Genomic DNA, 14,709 nt, shown 5'->3' with positions numbered 1-14,709 from the left:
GGAATTAACTTTTATAATCACTCTTCTGTGAACCAATCTAGGATGTTTGTGTCAAAACTGAATCTAAAGCACCTTTAAGAGACCACAAATCTCTCAAAGAAGAGCTGCTCTTAGGGCAGAGTTTTTCACTCTATTCTCCAAGCAGTTGTTTCCATGGAGATACGCTAACAGATTTGCTAAAAGTTGCTATGTTGTTTGGAGTCATTCGGTTGAAGCAGCTGACACAAATACAAAAGTTGGCTTAGTTGTTCAGCTCGTCGTTCTTGTTTCATTCAAACAAAGCTTGGAGGTTTTCCAGTGACTTCTAATATCATGTGACTATACCACTATTTTTTAAATGTTATTTTACCTCTACATGTAAGTAGAATGTAGTTGTTGTTGTGGCTGAAGGAGATGCTCACATATCCACAGCTATCAGTGAAATTACAGGATAGACAACGCCGGTTGAAGGGACTGACCGTATCTGCACTAAAATATGCACGCACGATGCATGAACACACACATTTGTTTTCAGAATAAAAATACACAGATGAAAAATGAAGAATTTCAACTTATTTATTATGATGATGAAAAATAAATGCGTTGGTACCTGTACAGGTGTTGCCGTTTAGGATCGCGCTCTGTACTTAAAAAGTATCTGTTATATAAACACAACATTTAACCTTTACATTAATACACCATTACACATAGTGTAGGTGTGTGTTTAGGTGTTTGCATGTGTATGCTCACATTAACTGGTTTTCCTCATCGTAGGACAGAACCTGAGTAACATCCCAGTTTCCTGATGTGATAAACTGCAGGGAATCAGAGGTGTTGTTTGGCTGCAGGATAAGAAAAAGAAACTTTCAAATACAAATGCATTTAGTATAAAAAACATAAAATATCTGTTTGTCATCCACTCAGTTCCTTTAAAACCTGTTATATATTGTGCCACTTTAGCAGATTGAATGGATTTAGTGTTATGTGGTGGTGAATTTAAATTAAATAACTGAATTGTTAATGGGTTGCACTTATGAAGTGTGTACCTGTGATACAGACACTGAGACGTGGAAGAATTTGCCCTGGCCTCCCTGAGGGACGGCACGAGTGAAGAAGAGTTTTAGTCCATCTTTAGAGAACACCGGAGCTTCATTCTGCACGAGTAAATACACATCATAGTGTTTATTAGTGTACTATCAATTCCTTTAGCTGTTATTATTGAGAATCTATTTACTCTGCTGAGTTTAATCATCTGAAATCATTCAGTGGGACACAATATTTCATATACACTCAGTTATAAAAGCTGCATGAATAAAATAGTATGGGCTATGGGAAAAAAAACAAATTTCCTCAGGTGAGCAAAGCTTCAATTTTGGATTTTTTACACTGAATGGTAATTGTGAACTACATAAAGGTATTTTTGGTACCTGTCGTTGCAGCCAGTTTTCACTCTCATCCTCATGTTCCTGAAATACAAAAGGTAGACTACAGTGACAGCGAATCTAAACAGCTCAGCCATAATTGTAAATAAAACAAAAATCTCCATTACTTTGCATACACAAGATCCACCCATAAGATAAGTCAGCATCTTTCTATATACATCAAGTCTCAGTACAATATAGCTCTTTAACTTCTACACTGCTCTGGAAGACAACAACATGAAAATAACTCATGCATACACATTATGTAACAGCGTGTTTAGCTCTGTCTGTGGTACCTTGGTACAGAGTCCGGTCGTGGCCTCACACAGAGTCAGAATAGAGATGTTCTGTGCTCGGTTTACCCAGCTCACCACCAGCTGCATGCTCGTCACCCACTTCACCATCGTTATGTAATGCTCGCTGCAAACAAAAACCATTACGAAATAACCACATAGCACGGTGTTTACCTAAAATAAAGCACATAATTTAACTCATGAATAGTTTCTCTCTTTTGTGTTACAGCATTTCAAAAGTAAGATGTGATGTGAAAATGATAGTTATAGATTTTGCACAGAAAGTAACATCACTGCACATTCAGTGATTTTTTTAGTCTAGCAGACTGGAATTAATATTACTGACAAAAGCTATTTTCCAAATAACTTACACTTCTGTACAAATATAGACTTGAGGACTTGGGACTTGAGAGAGGCAACTAGGTGGTGGGGGCACTTGAACTGGCTACTTTTGAATGGCCAATCCAGTACCTTAGATGCTAAGCTACCAGTGTCATTAGTATTGATAATTTTTTGACAATAAAATCATTTTATGACTAAGCAACTGTAAGATAGAGTTACTAATGGTTTTTATACCTGAAAGTCATGAAATACTACTGTGTAGTGATGATTACATTGATTACATTGACATTCTAAAATTATAATTTAAATTATTAAAAAAAATACAATGATTTATTTAAATCCTTTATCATCAGCCACATTAAAGCTTCTAAGAAATTAACTCAGTAATGAGAATCATCAGTCAGTGATTTTGTGCTGACTGAAAACACAAACAGGTCTAATATTATACTGTCAAAATTTAAATTTAATCTCATTATGCCCTACAACATATGGCCAAAAGTATGTGGACACCCCAATTATAGAGTTCTGGTGTTTCAGACACTTAGGCATTTACAATTAAATATATAAAATTGATTTTAGGATTTTTACTTTGTAACTAAGTGGTAAGTGGTAATTAAGTTATAGCTGGTTTATTGTTTAAAGCAATGCAGGGTAAAATGCAGGGTGTACTGATTTATCTATATATTTTTTATTATTATTTTACCGAATCCTCTGGTCGTCTGGTCTCCTCATCTGGATGGTGTGTAAAGGGCCATTCAGGTTCACCACATACAGAGAAATCACTGGGTTTTTCTCTCCTGCCTGTAGTGAAAACAACCCCAAACACTGAACAACTATTATTCACGTTATCACATTACACCACTATGCTGTCACCACTTTGGGGTGGTTGACAGCATGGATGGTCAGCTTTCTCCAATGCCCTCAGTAAGTCTGTTTGATCTCCCACAGCATAAATAAACTTCTCTTTATACTAAAATACATTTCTTAAAATTGTCACATTAAATTGTTTCAGGGTTTTACTTTTATTTTCTGTCTCTTTAATTTACATTTACAGCATTTAGTAGACCCTTATTCAGAGTGACTTACAGATGTGCCTTCTTAATACACATCACTATATACACTATTTACTCTAGCAAAAACAGACAACAGTATAATTCAAGTCTGCTAAAGCCCTGTTATAACAAAATGTATGTACATATGGGAGAACAGAATTTCCATTTAAGTGCCTAGTAAAAGGTGATGAAGGTCTTTACTTTTCTTTTGTAGATGGCAAGAGACTCTGCTGTTCAAGCAGACAGGGAAAATTTATTCCACCACTTGGGTGCAAGTACACAGAAGAACATTCTGAGAGGTAAATCAAGAAGAAACCAACCACCTATGGTATATATTTTTCCCATCCAGTGATTTTAAGTATGATCTTACAAATGATCCAGATGTGTGATAACACTGTAGCCTGATAGTCTTACCAAGACAAGTGGTGGTGATGCAATAGAATAGAATAGAATGCCTTTATTTGTCATATATACATATACAGGTGTATAGTACAATGGAATGTGGGCTATCTTCATGTATCTCAGCTTGTTTTGGAAGCTGGGGTCAGAGTGCAGCGTCAGCCATTGTACGGTGCCCTTGGAGCAGAGAGGGTTAAGGGCCTTGCTCAAGGGCCCAACAGTGGCTGCATGGCAGAGCTGGGATTCAAACTCTCAACCATTCAGTTGATAGCCCTCTACCCACTAGGCTACCACTGTCCCTAAACTCTTCATATGTAGTTTGGATTTCAGAGAATTCATTGTTAGCTGGTGTAAAGACCTTCACATGTGTAGGTGCTAGTTTGCAGCTGGAAGTGGTGCAAGTGCCAGGGGAATTGCAATAAAAAATTGGAAATGACTAGATTGTGAAAAATGGTAGGGAGAAATTTTTCAAAAAAGCTAAATTTGTGTTTTAAAGTAGAGGTGTGTTGTTAAATATTTTAAACATCCAAATACTTATGGTGCTGGATGTTTTGACTATTAAGCTAAGCATACCATTTTGCAACAAATACACTTCTGCTCCTGCAGATAACGCTAACCACAGAGCTGTTATGACTTGGTTCTGTTCATGTTTTTAACGTCCTTTTCTATCCCACTTCCTCCAACTAAACGTTAAGCCTATTTTAAAGATATCTGTGTCCGTATAAGCTCTACTTAAAATGAATGAAGGCATCTCAAACTCTTGTCGGAGTGCCTTCCCGTACGGGATTTATGGAGTTCTTCCGCTCCTAATCTATGTCTATAAAAGTGACATCTGTGTAGTGACTTTAGTTTGCACTTAACATGTGTGAATTACAGAAGAATTATTAATCTTTACTACACTTTAAAATCTGCCACATTGTGTAATTTGTCAGATGACCTGTTGGGTTTTATAAAGAAACGTTCAGCTGCTTTAACAAAACATGTTTACTCTACCATGTGAACAAAGCTTAAGCTTCAAAAGTACAAAAAATGAAATAATACTATTTTTGAATAATCTGAAACAAACTTAGGTCTTTATTTTGACTGGTGTTTATAGGCTGTTTATATATTTTCCTCCTTAGATAAACTTTACTTTAGGATAGTGGTACATTCTCCCAGGTGGGTTCAATGATCCAGTGAAGAATGGCAGCTTCATCCTTGGCACTAAAGTGTCATTAATGGTGGCATACGCCAACCGGGCACCATCAGGAGACCACCAGTGGGCGATATGTGTTTCGAAGATCTCTGCTGTATAAGAAAAATAATTGATTAAAAAAACAGTTTATTTACAGTGATCAATCTACAATTTGCAACATTTAAGACAAATTTTAAATATTAGTTTTAACTTACTCTCATACAGCCAATCAGAGATACCATTGAAGATCACTCCTTCCTTGCCTGTGGAAACCAGACGGATGGTTCGGCTCTCGACAGTGGCTCTGTAGTAGATGTTATTCTCAAATATGAAAATCTGTAATGAAGTGGTAGGAATGCAATAACTTCGGTTGAATGGGTGAAGAAGGACAGATGGACCATTGATGATTGTTATTAATAATGATAATGTTAGAACAGAATAATCTTTTTTTTATTTTTCTTTATCCCGGTCAGGGTCATGGTGAGTCTGGTTCTAACAGGGATACTGGGCACTAATCCATCACAGGGCTTTGACCATCTCATGCCATTTAATTACTGCAACAATTTCAATTAAACAGTTGGAACAGGGGAGTGTTTAACACTGTTTATGTCACCTTTTCTGTTCTGTAATTGTCAAACACAATTTGTTGTAGCTGTGCTCAATATTACACTCCAGCTACTCAACAGTTACAATTTTCATAATGCTCCATATGCAAAATATTACTTGGTATTGTTTTGCTAAAACTAGGAAGAACATTATTTAGATATTGCGTTATAACAGGCATTTATCCTTTACCATTAATAATGACTTCATAGATGTGCAAGTAGACCATTGGCTCTAACATGCATATCATGAAAGGTGCTGGCATGTGCATTGGTAACAAACAGGACGGTCATTTTCCTTATTTCCTTTATTTCAAAAAACAAGTTAAAAGGTGGTCTTGTCAGACCACAGCACACATTTCCACATTGTGCCAGCAATCTTAGAATCTTAAACCCAGTGAGAATTGAATTTCTAAATTGTATCTACAAATCACTTACATCAGCAAATGCATTTTAACAAGGATTTGTTGATGCAGCAATGCACTGCATATCAAAGAGGGTTTTCAGAATTATTGTCAATTCTGTGTGTATGTACTGAGTACAGAAGCATGTTGCTTTTTGATAGTGTCTTTTGAGAAACTGAAGGTCACAGGTATTCAATATTCTTTTAATAATGTTATGGAATGTAAATTGTAAAGGCCTTACATTTCTTGCACTTGTGCATGAAATACTGTTATTCTCAAATCGTCCATTGCTCACTTTACTTGATTATTTAAATTATGATCTTTTTCTACTACTTCATTTTTATCCATCGCAGGCCACAAATCATGATAGCCAATTACCTATTCACCTGTCTACCTGTAAACAGCTTTTAAAAAGGTGTTATTGACCTATACCACAGAAAGTACCTTTAAAAGACAGTTTACAAATTACAGTTTTTCTTTGGGTTTGTAAGTGTATTTCTGATCATTAATCAAAAGTAAACAAAGTGATATTGTATCATTGATTTACCACAATGTTTTAAAAAAATCTGATAAAATTAATCAACATGAATTAAGAAAAAGACACCCTAGTAAACACAGGTATTAAGGTTTACAGGTATATGGAATCATAAAATTAATCATGTTAATTAACTCTGGGTTTTGATTACAGACAGAAACATACCAGAACTCTGTGTTTATGATGCTACAGGGGTGCAGGTATGTGGAAATTGTAGTTCTTACCAGCTGCTGACCCTTGGGTCCCCATCCTGCATACTGAAGACGAGCATTCCGCACCTCTGGGGGATTAAGAATCCATGTTTCCCTGTAATGAAAAATAGACGATTTTGCAACTGTGTACCTTATATTCCTAATTCAAAATATATTATACACTTTTAATCTTTATATCGCTAACAATACATACTATGGCCATATAATATGTAATACGGCCAAAAGTATGTAAACACTAGACCATGAGCTGCTTGGACCTCCCAATCCAAAGGGATATGGTGTTAATATGAGCCTCATGTTGCTGTGTGGCATCCACTCTATCAGCTACACCACTGACACTAAAAAACAGATTTAAGGGGTCACTCGAGTGGCGCAGCAGTGCAATGCACTAGCCCACCACAGCAAAGACCTGAGTTTGAGTTTATGGTGCCACCAGTCTGGCCTTTCCTTTCTCAGATTGCTCATGGTTGAGAAAGGTAAGGCCTAGTGAAAATTCACCTTGTTATTGTTGAAACAGTGACAACTATCTGGCCGTGGTGCCAGGCTGAACAGATGGACTGAGGTGGACACATGCAGATTTGTTAAGTACATGATTATTTACAAGCGGACAACCACAAAACAAGACCGACCAATAACTAACAAGATTATATACAATAACAAGGGTGAACAGAGATTAAGCTAATGCTACATTATGCCAATGGCTAATATTAGACTAGAGTCTACACTGAACAGATTCTCTAATACACTAAACATGAAAATGGAAAGTTAACATCTATGCTACTTTAATGCTAATTTCTAATCAAACAAGAAGGACACACAGGAACTGTCACAAAAGTAATGACAAATGTAACAAAGACTAACAAACAACAACATAGCACAAACCAGAGTAATGGCAGGAGACAAGACAGAAGCCAAGCACATACAGGATAGCAGGAAACACATACCGAATAACCAGTAAAGTTAAAATGAACACAATGGAGTAGTATACACAGGGTAATCATGGAGAATTAAGGAACAGTGGAGGGTAATTAACACAAGGACAAATCAGACTGAGGAGGCAGAGACAATTTGGTGAGTATACGACAACACAAACATTAAGTCCATATGGTCCAGGAGCTAAGCAAGGCTGAAATCAAGACATTTTGTAAGAATCTGATGCTGTCAGGTCTAAAGATGTACTTGCTGAAGTGTTGGGGGAGGGTGAGTGTTTGTTATCTGTGGCCCAGAAGATGGAACAAGTTTTAAAAGTTAACACAAAAATGGTTGCTTTTGACACCTGCATTAGTATTACTGAATATAAGCAATTGGAAAAGTATCATGCTGCCAACTTTGGGCAAAATACTGAGATGTTATTAAATCTTTACTACCTTCACACATTAAAGCAGTGGTCCCCAATCACCGGGTCGAGGACCAATACCGGTCCATGGGTAATTTATTACCGGGCCGCACAGAAAGAATAAATAATTAGAGATCACTACAAGAGCAATTTAATTTCCCAAACTCTTTGGGTGTTATTGTCTCCAATCACCACTAGGTGGGAGCAGTGCCTTGTTGCATCGAAAAAAGCTCAGGATTCACGCAGATTTTTCATTCTATAGTTATTCTATTTTAAATCATCCCGCCCTCGCCAGTTCGTGCTGCAAAAAAGGTTGGGGACAGCTGCATTAAAGGACTCATGCACCACAGATTTACACTGGCTGTGTTGCTTGTGTGTGGATGGATCTGTGTGTGTGTGGTGTGCGTATGTGTGTCTTTGTGTCTTACGGTGTCTCCAGACTACAGATGATGTAGTACGCAGTGAACGAGTGCTGATAAACCTGCAGGAAAGAGAGATAATTACTAATACTGATATATTAACAATAATAACAACAATAATAATAATAAAAGAATGCTTGTGAGAAGATGCTGCAGTGCATGCTGGGACCTGATACAGGGCTGAAACATGTTAAATAAAGGAATAATACCACTCATGATTAACATGCTACACTTTCCTCCACTAGAGAAGGCATAGTACCATGACATTAAGAGGCAGACGTTTTGTCTAACAGAGCAACGGACGTGGAATAACAAACAGTCTTACCTGCTGTTTGTTGTATGCCAGCAGTACATTCTTCATATCTGGAGAAACATCATATCTACTGGCGTTATACATTTCCTGTACAGAACAATAGAAAATGAGACCTTTATCCAACATCAAATGCTGAGAAAATGCTGATATGTACATGCCAGCCCAACAGGTGGTGATATAACATCTTAATAGTTACATGCCTAGGACTTGAGTCTCAGATGCACAAACAATTGGACATCCTTGGTATGTCCTCATTACAGCTGCATACGCAATTCCTATTGTCTGGCCTAGGTGCTGGCATGAGTGGTGGATAAATACACAACACAGTGCATACCACAGTGAATATAGTGTGTTCCTCTGTGAGAGAGTACACCAGTGGCTCTTGATACAAATCATCTGATGGCTTCACATAGTTTGCAGTAGTCCTCCTTAGCCAGCATAGTGGCCGTTAGGGCTACCAATTGTAACGATACAATCTACCCACGATGCGATACGACACGATTCACGATACTGGGTTCACAATACGATTTTTTCCAGATTTTTCAAACAAAATGAAATTGTAGACAAATGATGACAAAGTTTCCTTTTATTATTTATCTTAAAAAAATAAAATAAAATCTTTTATAATGAATGCCCTTTTATTTTCTGAGGTAGGTACAAACTATGCAAAACAATGCTGCACATTTCCCTTTTTGTGTAAAAAAAAAACTGAAATTAAATTTAAAACAAAAATTTTAAACCCAAAAATTAAGTCTGTAAATACTTAATGCAGTAGAGACTCACAAACTTTCTGTTGGGCACCAGCACTGTGGTTTTATTCTTCTCCACACTGCGCTTCACTACGTCACCTTCACTAGTTCGATACAGGAGTTCATTATCTACAGAAAAAGAGAAAGAGAGAATTGTTAGTGGCTTATTCATTGTTCATATACAGTAAATGTATCCATCCATTTTGTTGCTGGCTGTCCCTTTACTCCTTAATCTTCAACTCCTACAAATATATTTGTCTTTTTGCAACTAATTGGTTTTTATAATGTATGCAAAATTAGAGAGCTTCAGTTTGGTTATCTAGGTTTCAAGTAGAGGAACAGGTTCAATTTGTTTGTCTTCTTTGCCATCCAGGGTACTCTCAAAAGTCTTGCCAGCATCAAACTTTATAGGCATCTATATTCTTCACGCCCCTTTTTTATTGTCCACCCTTCACATCTATAAAAAACCTGAAGTCTGTCTATATTCTGGACAATTCTCCTATTTGTTTAGAGAGACAAATCTATCTATAAAATGAATGCCTTTATTTGTCATATATACATATACAGGTGTACAGTACAACAAAGATCTTTTTCTGTGTAAAACTGGAGTCAGAGCGCACGGTCAGCCATTGTATGAGGCCGAGAGATAGCCCAAAGCTCTACTCACTTAGACTCCGACTTCTAAATAATCGTCCCAGATGATCAGAGAAGCAAAGCACACACACAGCCAGGGCCTCCACAGCTACTTTCAGAACAGGAGCATGTGGCAGAGCATCCAAGTCATCACCAACTACAAGACTACACCACCTGCCTGTGACAGTGATGCCTCTCTTGCTGAACAACTTCTACAACCCCTGGCAAAAATTATGGAATCACCAGTCTCTGAGGATGTTCCTTCAGTTGTTTAATTTTGTAGAAAAAAAGCAGAGCACAGACATGACAAAAAACTAAAGGCATTTCAAATGGCAACTTTCTGGCTTTAAGAAACACTAAAAGAAATCAAGAAAAATAATTGTGGTAGCCGGTAACAGTTAGATTTTTAGAACAAGCACAGGGAATAAATTATGGAATCACTCAATTCTGAGGAAAAAATTATGGAATCATGACAAACAAAATAACACTCCAACACATCACTAGTACTTTGTTGCACCACCTCTGGCTTTTATAACTGCTTGCAGTCTCTGAGGCATTGACTTAATGAGTGACAAACAGTACTCTTCATCAATCTGGCTCCAGCTTTCTCTGATTGCTGTTGCCAGATCAGCTTTGCAGGTTGGAGCCTTGTCATGGACCATTTTCTTTAACTTCCACCACAGATTTTCAATTGGATTGAGATCCGGACTGTTTGCAGGCCATGACATTGACCATATGTGTCTTTCTTCAAGGAATGTTTTCACAGATTTTGCTCTATGGCAAGATGCATTATCATCTTGAAAAATGATTTCATCATCCCCAAACATCCTTTCGATAGATCGGATAAGAAAAGTGTCCAAAATGTCAATGTAAACCTGTGCATTTATTGAAGATGTAATGACAGCCATCTCCCCAGTGCCTTTACCTGACATGCAGCCCCATATCATCAATGACTGTGGAAATTTGCATGTTTTCTTCAGACAGTCGTCTGCATAAATCTCATTGGAACGGCACCAAACAAAAGTTCCAGCATCATCACCTTGCCCAATGCAGATTCGAGATTCATCACTGAATATGACTTTCATCCAGTCATCCACAGTCCACGATTGCCTTTCCTTAGCCCATTGTAACCTTGTTTTTTTCTGCTTAGGTGTTAGTGATGGCTTTCTTTTAGCTTTTCTGTATGTAAATCCCATGTCCTTTAGGCGGTTTCTTACAGTTCGGTCACAGACGTTGACTCCAGTTTCCTGCCATTTGTTCCTCATTTGTTTTGTTGTACATTTTCTGTTTTCAAGGCATATTGCTTTAAGTTTTCTGTCTTGACGCTTTGATGTCTTCCTTGGTCTACCAGTATGCTTGCCTTTAACCACCTTCCCATGTTGTTTGTACTTGGTCCAGGTTTTAGACACAGCTGACTGTGAACAACCAACATCTTGTGCAACACTGCGTGATGATTTACCCTCTTTAAGGAGTTTGATAATCCTCTCCTTTGTTTCAATTGACATCTCTGGTGTTGGAGCCATGATTCATGTCAGTCCACTTGTTGCAACAGCTCTCCAAGGTGTGATCACTCCTTTTTACCTGCATACTAACGAGCAGCTTTAATCTGATGCAGGTGTTAGTGTTTGTAATGAAAATTTGCAGGGTGATTCCATAATTTTTTCCTCAGAATTGAGTGATTCCATAATTTATTCCCTGTGCTTGTTCTAAAAATCTAACTGTTACTGGCTACCACAATTATTTTTCTTGATTTCTTTTAGTGTTTCTTAAAGCCAGAAAGTTGCCATTTGAAATGCCTTTAGTTTTTTGTCATATCTGTGATCTGCTTTTTTTCTACAAAATTAAACAACTGAAGGAACATCCTCAGAGAATTTTTGCCAGGGGTTGTACTCTCGGTTTGAGGCAAAAAATGACAGATTGTGGTGAAGAAGACAATCTCCCTTCCCAACAAGCAGGTACTTTGTCACGGCTGATGTGAGGAAATCTTTGGCTGTCTATGTATTGTGTGCAAAGTTTATAACACCCGCATGGCCCATGTAAAGCCCACATCCACTGGCAACACCAGCCGGACCAGAGGGGGCTCACATTGACATACAGGTCCTTCTCAAAAAATTAGCATATTGTGATAAAGTTCATTATTTTCCATAATGTAATGATAAAAATTAAACTTTCATATATTTTAGATTCATTGCACACCAACTGAAATATTTCAGGTCTTTTATTGTTTTAATACTGAGGATTTTGGCATACAGCTCATGAAAACCCAAAATTCCTATCTCAAAAAATTAGCATATTTCATCCGACCAATAAAAGAAAAGTGTTTTTAATACAAAAAAAGTCAACCTTCAAATAATTATGTTCAGTTATGCACTCAATACTTGGTCGGAAATCCTTTTGCAGAAATGACTGCTTCAATGCGGCGTGGCATGGAGGCAATCAGCCTGTGGCACTGCTGAGGTGTTATGGAGGCCCAGGATGCTTCGATAGCAGCCTTAAGCTCATCCAGAGTGTTGGGTCTTGTGTCTCTCAACTTTCTCTTCACAATATCCCACAGATTCTCTATGGGGTTCAGGTCAGGAGAGTTGGCAGGCCAATTGAGCACAGTAATACCATGGTCAGTAAACCATTCACCAGTGGTTTTGGCACTGTGAGCAGGTGCCAGGTCGTGCTGAAAAATGAAATCTTCATCTCCATAAAGCTTTTCAGCAGATGGAAGCATGAAGTGCTCCAAAATCTCCTGATAGCTAGCTGCATTGACCCTGCCCTTGATAAAACACAGTGGACCAACACCAGCAGCTGACATGGCACCCCAGACCATCACTGACTGTGGGTACTTGACACTGGACTTCAGGCATTTTGGCATTTCCTTCTCCCCAGTCTTCCTCCAGACTCTAGCACCTTGATTTCCGAAAACAGTACTTTGGACCACTGAGCAACAGTCCAGTGCTGCTTCTCTGTAGCCCAGGTCAGGCGCTTCTGCCGCTGTTTCTGGTTCAAAAGTGGCTTGACCTGGGGAATGCGGCACCTGTAGCCCATTTCCTGCACACGCCTGTGCACGGTGGCTCTGGATGTTTCTACTCCAGACTCAGTCCACTGCTTCCGCAGGTCCCCCAAGGTCTGGAATCGGCCCTTCTCCACAATCTTCCTCAGGGTCCGGTCACCTCTTCTCGTTGTGCAGCGTTTTCTGCCACACTTTTTCCTTCCCACAGACTTCCCACTGAGGTGCCTTGATACAGCACTCTGGGAACAGCCTATTCGTTCAGAAATTTCTTTCTGTGTCTTACCCTCTTGCTTGAGGGTGTCAATGATGGCCTTCTGGACAGCAGTCAGGTCGGCAGTCTTACCCATGATTGCAGTTTTGAGTAATGAACCAGGCTGGGAGTTTTTAAAAGCCTCAGGAATCTTTTGCAGGTGTTTAGAGTTAATTCGTTGATTCAGATGATTAGGTTAATAGCTCGTTTAGAGAACCTTTTCATGATATGCTAATTTTTTGAGATAGGAATTTTGGGTTTTCATGAGCTGTATGCCAAAATCATCAGTATTAAAACAATAAAAGACCTGAAATATTTCAGTTGGTGTGCAATGAATCTAAAATATATGAAAGTTTAATTTGTATCATTACATTATGGAAAATAATGAACTTTATCACAATATGCTAATTTTTTGAGAAGGACCTGTATATCCAGAACAATGAAGACTATCTGAACCTGAGCACCATCAGAAACCACATCCACCAAGGTGAAGCCCGCATGCATCGGCAACACTAGCTGGACAAGGGAGGCTTACATTTACATTGATCCAGAACAATTAAGGCTATCTGAATCGGGGCACCATGATTACCCGGGCACCAACAAAACCTAAGCCCGCCCAAGTGGAGCCCACATGCACCTCCATGTAACACCTGAAAAGTGGAGCAACCATCATAACAACTGCTCACACATTAGTCTGTTATAGTGTAGAGCACTGTACAAACACATACAGGCTAGGTACTATTTGGCGTGGCAAACAAACTGTGTTTTGGTGGTAACCAACAAAGCGGAGACCACTTATAGTCTGTTCTTCCCAAGAAGGGATGCTGTTGTTTCCCTGCATGCAACCACTCTGCATTCTGTGATATAACGACTGTCACCTGCCATTTCCATATCACACAACAATGTGAGCTTGAGCTTCTCTCACTGGCAGTTAATTCAGAACAGGTAGCATTTCAGGCAGTGTTTGTAAATTTTACTGGTTATTAGTCTAACATCTGTCCCCAAAAGTATGTTGGTGTACATTGACCCACTTACACACACATCCAGCTGACACAGTCTTCCACCTTGGACCCTGACATTTCCAATCATGCATAACTACTACTTTCACAACAAACAGCTTTGGCCATCAAACCACTGCCCCCACCCCATATACAACAACAGCCAATCATGTCTGTATAGATGACAGGGCAATATTATCTCTGTTCAAACTCGGATCTCAGCGGTGGTGGGTTAGTGTAATAAACTGCTTTGCCACCCCAGCACCAATACTGCACCAAAGCACTCAAGTTATCCCTCAACAGAACAAAACCTCTGAGCCACAGCAGAATAAGAATCCAGAAGTCCATAGGTTAATTACTGCTTACAGTTCTATGAGCTTTTGATTTTCTGCAGAAGTAATGGCAACTAACAAACTGGTAATTGCTTTACTGTCCCAACTTTTTTTTTTTTAATGTACCGCAGGCCTAAAATGAAGCTGACCAGACAGAACATGAAATATCTTAAATAACATGAATACATTACGTTAATACTTTAATACTCCTTTAAAATCTAAACATGATTGCATCACATGTTGAATCCTTTTTTTAAACATTTCA

General features: G+C 38.5%; 1 protein-coding gene across 1 annotated transcript in view; it reads right to left on the bottom strand.

Moving 5' to 3' along the window:
* LOC134309795 (dipeptidyl aminopeptidase-like protein 6) overlaps window positions 1-14,709 on the bottom strand; it is a 59,830-nt gene that overhangs the window by 24,521 nt on the left and 20,600 nt on the right. Inside the window, exons 4-16 of the mRNA XM_062991110.1 lie at window positions 9,265-9,359; window positions 8,494-8,568; window positions 8,178-8,230; window positions 6,426-6,507; window positions 4,876-4,996; window positions 4,619-4,773; window positions 2,739-2,836; window positions 1,697-1,820; window positions 1,407-1,445; window positions 1,026-1,133; window positions 730-821; window positions 590-637; window positions 350-468 (exon numbers count right to left, since the gene is read on the bottom strand). Of these exons, the coding sequence (XP_062847180.1) occupies window positions 350-468; window positions 590-637; window positions 730-821; window positions 1,026-1,133; window positions 1,407-1,445; window positions 1,697-1,820; window positions 2,739-2,836; window positions 4,619-4,773; window positions 4,876-4,996; window positions 6,426-6,507; window positions 8,178-8,230; window positions 8,494-8,568; window positions 9,265-9,359 (1,209 nt within the window). The remainder of the gene's footprint in view (window positions 1-349; window positions 469-589; window positions 638-729; window positions 822-1,025; window positions 1,134-1,406; window positions 1,446-1,696; window positions 1,821-2,738; window positions 2,837-4,618; window positions 4,774-4,875; window positions 4,997-6,425; window positions 6,508-8,177; window positions 8,231-8,493; window positions 8,569-9,264; window positions 9,360-14,709) is intronic.

This window comes from Trichomycterus rosablanca, chromosome 3, assembly GCF_030014385.1.
Source record: "Trichomycterus rosablanca isolate fTriRos1 chromosome 3, fTriRos1.hap1, whole genome shotgun sequence".
NCBI classification, from domain to species: domain Eukaryota; kingdom Metazoa; phylum Chordata; class Actinopteri; order Siluriformes; family Trichomycteridae; genus Trichomycterus; species Trichomycterus rosablanca.
This window is presented reverse-complemented; position numbering and strand designations above follow the sequence as displayed.